This window comes from Sinocyclocheilus rhinocerous, unplaced genomic scaffold (genome assembly GCF_001515625.1).
Source record: "Sinocyclocheilus rhinocerous isolate Xijiao unplaced genomic scaffold, SAMN03320098_v1.1 scaffold534, whole genome shotgun sequence".
Lineage (NCBI taxonomy): Eukaryota > Metazoa > Chordata > Actinopteri > Cypriniformes > Cyprinidae > Sinocyclocheilus > Sinocyclocheilus rhinocerous.
In genome coordinates, this window is record NW_015646352.1 from 1,865,975 (window position 1) to 1,873,254 (window position 7,280).

The 7,280-nt window shown below is 35.9% G+C and overlaps 1 protein-coding gene across 1 annotated transcript in view; it reads left to right on the top strand.

Moving 5' to 3' along the window:
- The first annotated feature begins 763 nt into the window (after nt 1-763).
- LOC107707495 (neuron navigator 2-like) overlaps nt 764-7,280 on the top strand; it is a 76,968-nt gene continuing 70,451 nt past the window's right edge. Inside the window, exons 1-4 of the mRNA XM_016511546.1 lie at nt 764-1,009; nt 5,398-5,515; nt 5,967-6,019; nt 7,113-7,185. Coding sequence (XP_016367032.1) covers nt 779-1,009; nt 5,398-5,515; nt 5,967-6,019; nt 7,113-7,185 — 475 coding nt within the window. The 5' untranslated portion in view covers nt 764-778. The remainder of the gene's footprint in view (nt 1,010-5,397; nt 5,516-5,966; nt 6,020-7,112; nt 7,186-7,280) is intronic.

Sequence of the window (7,280 nt, forward strand, 5' to 3'; positions counted from 1 at the left end):
CATAATTATTTTATTTTTTATATTTAATTAAAATACAGAGCTGCCATTACATTTTTAATCATTAAATGTTGGGGTCTGTGACATAAAAACATTTTACCTGTGAACTAATGCAAGACTTTTCTTCTTTGCTTGCTAATTGTCCATTACTCTAGTGCATTGGCAAGAAGGGTGATATTATGTCTGATTAGGCTGTCACCCAGTGGTGTTAACGTTGACACATCTGCTGTCTTGCTAATGGCTTGTTAATCCTTCTCAAGCTTGAGAGTCATGCCTTGCTGCCACTGCATCTGGAGGCTGGTTATACACTTCCGTATACAAACTGTAGGTTTCCATTGCTCTGACAACAAATTGCATCCTGCCTTCCTACTTATCTGTGATTTCTGCCTGCCAGAGTGTGTTCGCTTCTCAGCAGCGGCTGCGCTGGGCTATATTGGGTGACTCCTCGCTGCTGTGGAACTAGGAGCAGGTGGCGGGCGGAGTCCAGATCTCAAGTTGTACATGGAGTAAGAGCTTCATTGGACAAGAAAAACACTGAAGATGCTGATGACGGGGAAGGATTTGGCCGATTGTCATGGGAAAATCATATTATTAGAAGGTTTAGCAAGACCTCTGTGTGCCGTCGAGCTTCCCAGTGCTGTATGAATGTGAGTTTGTGGACACACTTCCCACCGCATTGCTCCAGCTGTTAAGTCAGCGTGTGCGGTTGCTCCAAGCCTTTGGTTGCAACCAGACAACTTAGTGCCAGCGTCTGCGTGGTTGGATGTAAAAGGATAAGAAGATGCCTGCTATTCTAGTTGCCTCCAAGATGAAGTCGGGATTGCCCAAACCTGTGCATGGCACTGCTCTACCCATTCCAGCCAGGGTAGCGACCCACCAGAATGGACCTCTGAAGCCTGTGCAGCCCACCCTCATACCACTGAAGTCTCCCATCTACAGGCAGCAAAGTCAAGGCAGTGCGACTTTACAGAAAAAGTACCAGACCACCAAAGAAACATCTAAAGACCCTCAGGTTGGAACGTTGATGCTTAATTTGTATGTGGCTTTGTGGTTGCATTGATTCTTGTTCTATTAGATGATCTTCCTTTGATAGTTTAATTCCACACAAACAGTGGAATTCTTAGTTTATACTAAGTATAATAATAATAAAAAATAGTAATTAATTAAGATTGCTCATTTTTGCTTATTTTTATCTTCATGGTACCATAGATTGACCACATCAAAAATAATATCTACTACAGTTTTTTTTCCTCATAATTGCATTTTTTTTTAAATGTCAGAATGACTTTATATCTCAGAATTGCAACCTTGTTTCTCATAATTGCAGCTTTATATCTCGCAATGTGGCTATATCTCACAATTACGCCTTTGTTTCTCATAACTGCGACTTTATATCTCACAATTTCGACTTTTCCTTGTACTTGCAACTTTATCCCCCGGTTCCACAGACAAGGCTTAAACCTAGTCCCAGACTAAAATGTAAGTCTGAGCTGTTTCAACTGAAAGAAACGTGCACTGATTGGTCTTAAAATATGTCAGTGCCATTGTTTTGTCATAAGAGGCACACCAGTAATGTTTTTTTCTAAGGCATGTTTATAAAAATGACTTAAATGTCCTAATTGAACTATGGCCTAATCCTGGATTAGTCTAAGCCCTGTCTGTGAAACCAGGCAATGTGACTTTGTTTCTTATACTTGCAACTTTATATCTTGCAACATGACTTTGTTTCTCGTAATTGTAACTTCATATCTCGGAAATGTACCTGAGAAACAAAGCCCCTTTATATCTTGCAATGTGACTTTGTTTCTCATAATTGCTACTTTATATTTTGCAATGTGACAATATCTTACAAGTGCGACTTTGTTTCTGATACTTGTGACTTTATCATGCTATTTGATTTTGTTTTATGTAATTGCGACTTTCTCTTAAAATTCTCATAATCCTGACATTTTATCTCCCAATTGCAACTTTGTTTCTCATACTTGCGACTTTATATTTCACAATTATGACTTTGTTTCTCATAATTGACTGTATCTCAAAACAATGGCTTTTTTTCCTCATAATTGCAACTTTATATCTCACAATTGCAGCAATAAAGATCACAACATGACTTATTTCTCTTAGTGTAAAGACTTTTTGTCAAAACTGTGACTTTGTCTCACAGCATGACTTGATATCTCACAATTACTTTTTTGTTTCTCGTAATTGTGAATTTATATCTCACAATGTAACAGAAAAAAAACGACTGAATATTTTTGTAGTTTGTCATGTTGAAATTCAAACTTTGTTGATTAAAGCTTGTTTATGCATTGTGCCCATATTCCACCATGACTTGACCTGCAACAACTATATGAATACCACTATGCCACAATATATGTGTCAGTTGTATTCATGTTTTAGAAACCGTTTCGCTTTGGCCACATTACCACCATTGTGACTACTGTTTGTAAAGCTCCCCGCTGAAAGCTCATGTGTTTATATATTTACGTGTTCAAAATATTATGCTTTATAAGAATAGATCCTGCTGACCTGGTCAGAGCAAATCGTCAGTAAAAATGCAATGTTCTTCCTTTGGTCCGCGGCAGCGGTGTGCAAGTTCATGTCTGTGTACACATGTGTTTATATAGCTTCATACGGTCAGTAGAGCCTTGAAGGCAGCGAAGAGCCAAGTTCTTCATGTGGCAGGGAAAAGCTCAGCCGGTTGGCCTGTAATTACAGCGCACACGCACACGCACACATAGACACAGTCATGGAGGTTTTACTACAGTGCTCCATTAGTAGCGGTGAGCCGCGCTGCAGGTGGGCATTTGGCCATATGGACGCCACACACACCAATCCCAGAGGCCAATAGAGTAGGCACCCTTCATCAAACACCGCTACTAATATACTACTATGCCCTTACACTGCACCTCTGTCTCTCTTTGTTCTGGCCAGGAAGCTGGAAAATGCTTCACTTTAAAGAAAATGGTACTGAATGTGTTTTGGGACAGTGCTGGTGTAAGGATTAGGTTGCCGTTTCAGACACGGTTGACTGCCTTGTAAAACAACGTGACGATTGCAGTTACTAGTTTGTTAAATATCTGCTTTTTGTTTTTGGAAATTATGGAAATTACCAAAAAAGACAAGGAATGGAAAGTCTATTACATAAGTTTAGGGACCAGTTTTTGCTCTCAAAATTGTCCTGCACAAATTCAATTGCTTGTTTTTATTGAACTGATCTTGAAACTTAAATGGAGTGTGGCAGGTTTGCTCTGTTTTACAAAAAGTGCTTTGGTGGTACCATAGTTTGGTTTACTGATTTGGTGTGAATTTACCATAGTACTTTGATTTAAGTACTATATAATTACTGTAATCATACTGAAATTTTGTATTTACATGGTACTCCAAGTCTGTGATACTTCAACTGAATGCCAAATGTAAATGTGTAACAAAACCATGGTAATACCATGGTACTTTTTTTGGGGGAAGTATCTTGTTTTTATCAGTACTGATACTTTTAACTAAAACTATTAAAAACTGGTTTCAGTACTTGAAATGAAGCTAAAATAAAATGTAAGTATTAGATGAAAAACTTTTTTTAAAAAAAGAAAAAAAGAAAAAGAAAAATTTAATTAAAAAAATAAGTGAGTTAAAATAGAAATAAAGTTATATAGAATCATTTAAAAATAATAAAAATGACAAAAGCACATAACAAAATTACAAACAAATATATTAAAAACGAATTACTAAAAATAAGTGTTATGTCAAAATATGAATAAATACTATAATAGTTTATAAATAATAGTAAAATATGTAACTGTTGACACAAAACACTACCAGGTGGTTATTTATTTTTTTGCTATGATTGATTTGTTTGTTATTTTCTGAACAGTTCTTATAAGAACAGATGAAGTATTAACCTGATACTTTAGTATTATGATAGATAAAGTATCAACCTGATACTTGATCAATATGCTTTTCAAGTTATAAATATGACTGTGAGGCCTTTTAGACCCCAAACAGAACATGATAGATATAAACACTAATGTGGTCAGGTGTGTTAAATGTGCTATATTTGTTCTAATGTTGTTACATTAACCACGTAATGCTTGTTCATGTTAACATTAAACCTGGTTACGCATAGCTCTTCCCCTATGTTTTTATTATTCAACATTATTATTCCCACATGTTGTCCACCGCAGCCTAGAGGTTTTGTTCACAGCGAATGGGTGGAGTGATTCTCCAGGCTCTGTGGGCAGAAATGCAAACAGCCCCCTGCAGAACTCACAAGGAGTCTCTGTATTAAAATCAGCAGTGGCTCCAGTTTTAAATGGCCCATGTTTGACTGATATGCATCATGTGCAGTCACACCAGTTCTTATTTATATGTACTGTATGTCCAATTTAGGCCCATTTAGACATAACTAGACCAGCAACAAAACACCCACAGCCCTTTATTTCTGACCTCTGTACTAGTGGTAGTCAGAGACTATGGTCCTGTTGAGACTGTGCTGCCTCCCAATGCTCACTTTGTGTGGTTGCATGACAGTTATGGAGAAACAGTCATCAGGTATGTTTGGAATGGCATAGTACCATAGTACATGTAGTAATGTTACTTTTGTAGTACGTTTACCATGCACAGTGTTTTGTATGCATAAAAATACCCAATTCATTCTTTATTACAACCAGAACTAACTGCATGGGATATTGTCACAAAATGCAATATGCTTAACTTGATCTACCATTTTTGACAGTGAATGATCCAAAAGCAATATCAACCATAATTTTTGTCATCTTTGTCCTGTCTCATTGTTTGATCAGACTGCCATTACTTTCTATTTATAATTTAAAAAATATTTGTAAAATATACTTTTAAAATATTTATTAAAATAACAACAGCAGTTATAATAATCAGATTTTCAGTTTAATAATTAATTTAATAAAAAATTAATTAATTTGAATACAAATCAGACTGCCATTTTCCCATTTAAATATAAATATGAATATTTAAATGAAAATCCACATTCATATATTTAAATATTTTTAAAAATGTTTATTCATTTAAAAACAACAACAATTATGATATTTTATCATTTATAATTTGTGTACATTTGTAAAAAAAAAAAACTTTTTTTAAATATTAGGCAGTACATACTATATACTGTACATTATGAAGTATTACCTTACATTTTGCTCTTTAACCATTTAAAAAAATCATTTGTACAGTCTGGAAAACCTTTTTGACAACCTTCTTATATTAATTTTCCTGGAAATTTCCCTGTTTTCACTCCAATATTTAAATGGTAGCTTATGGACCACAGTGTGGCATTTGTCTTTCATCCATGTAAAATTGTAACCCAGAGTTAGATGTTAAGTGCCTTTTCCTCATTCAGTCTCTTTCTATTTTTCTTTGAATTAATAGATTTATACAGATTGGGCCAACCACTATCTAGCCAAGTCCGGACACACACGCCTGATTAAAGACCTCCAACGGGATGTCGCCGATGGCGTTTTGTTGGCAGAAATCATTCAGGTTGTAGGTAAGATTAAAGATTTTAAAAAAATGATTTTCCATAATTCAACAAATCCCCCTTCTTCCTTAAGAAAAAAAAATAATACATCAAACATACAATTTTGCTCCACCATACCGGTAATTCTAACCATAATGAGGAGGTTGAGGAGGAGGACTGGGAAAGAAATGAACACACATGACTATCAAGAAAACTCCCCACCTTTATTATTCTGAATGTGTTTTGAAGCTGTTTTATGAGATCTGTTTCTGAAAAGGGGCGATTTGTAGATGGTTTATGAGGCTACAAACTGGGCTGTGAACATTTTATTAAGCCGAAATAAAATAAACATTTGCCAGAGGAGGATTCCTGTTGTACATACAAAAGCCAGTCGATGATGTTTTCATAAAACCAACAAACAGTAATAAAATTGTGTTACTTTAATTCAGTGCCATTCTGTTTTTTTCATCTTTCCATTCAGCAAATGAGAAGATTACCGATATCAACGGATTCCCAGAGAGTCGCTCTCAAATGGTAAGACTCAAAATTGGTTTATTGCAATTTCTGTCCTGCATGTTGGGAAAAGAAACAAACCACAGACTGTCAAACTCCAAAACAGACAGAAAAAGCACCATAAATATATTTCATACGGCATGTGCTCAATATGGTTTCGTTTGAGGAGTGCACTGAAGTTTAATCCTTATATATCCTACTGTATCATATAATCATGTAATTTCTAAATCATCAACATGATCAAAACTTTGCTGGAAAGCTTGTTGTACACAATCTACTACATTCTTTCTGTCGTCGTATTGACAATTTATACTTTTTTAGCAACTAAAAGGCCTTTTAGTATAATTCTAATAATGTCCCCATTCATAAAACAATGCATAAAGCTAAGCATTTAAAAACCATCTAAAACATTATTGGGATATAGAGTGACGATTGATATTTATGTGCATTTTATGCAAGAACTAAACGACTTCATCTTACTTTTTGGCAGTTTAAATAACGACATCTGCACCAATTCGCATATTTTTGCTCAGTTTGGGTCCCTGAATAAATTATAGGTGTTTTTTCTCATTCTCTAGTATGAGCTCCATATATTGTCCTACATCATACTTATGAGTCATAAAAGCTTGTGTCAAATATGATACTCAACAAAAAATAGGCTTTACAGGTTTAAGTTCCTGTTCGCTGAAAATCTTCCATTTATGTCAAAAATATACATGACCTAAAATGAGGATTAGTAAATGATGACAGTGTTTCCATTTTTGGGTGAACTGTCCCTTTAAGAAACAACCTCAGTGAGGACAATGGCGCAGGTCTTGTTAACCTTAAAACCCTGGTGTTAACCAGCGTGCTATAGTCTGGCGTCTCGCCAGTGCTCAGGATATACATTGTAATGTCACAGGAACACCGCAGGACGGACCCACAGGGTTGTAAACCACAAATCTACCCTATTGAGCGCCATCTGTTGGGTTATATTCCCTGTATACCTGAGTGTAGTGTGCAAACCAGCCGTGGCTGGGGTCACATTTTCCGAGGAGCAATTTAAAAATGGGCTATTAGGCTTGATTTCAGACAGCAAGCTCTTGATGTATGTCCATGCTTTTCTCTTAAACAGATTGAGAACATTGATGCCTGTCTGGGCTTCCTTGCTGCTAAAGGTGTAAATATAAAGGGACTTTGCGCTGAAGGTGAGCCGACTCTTAACTAAGCCAGTGCTCATTAATATTTGAAACAATATGTCAGCAAGATTCTTTTCTTTTTCTGCCAAACCAGAGATCCGCAC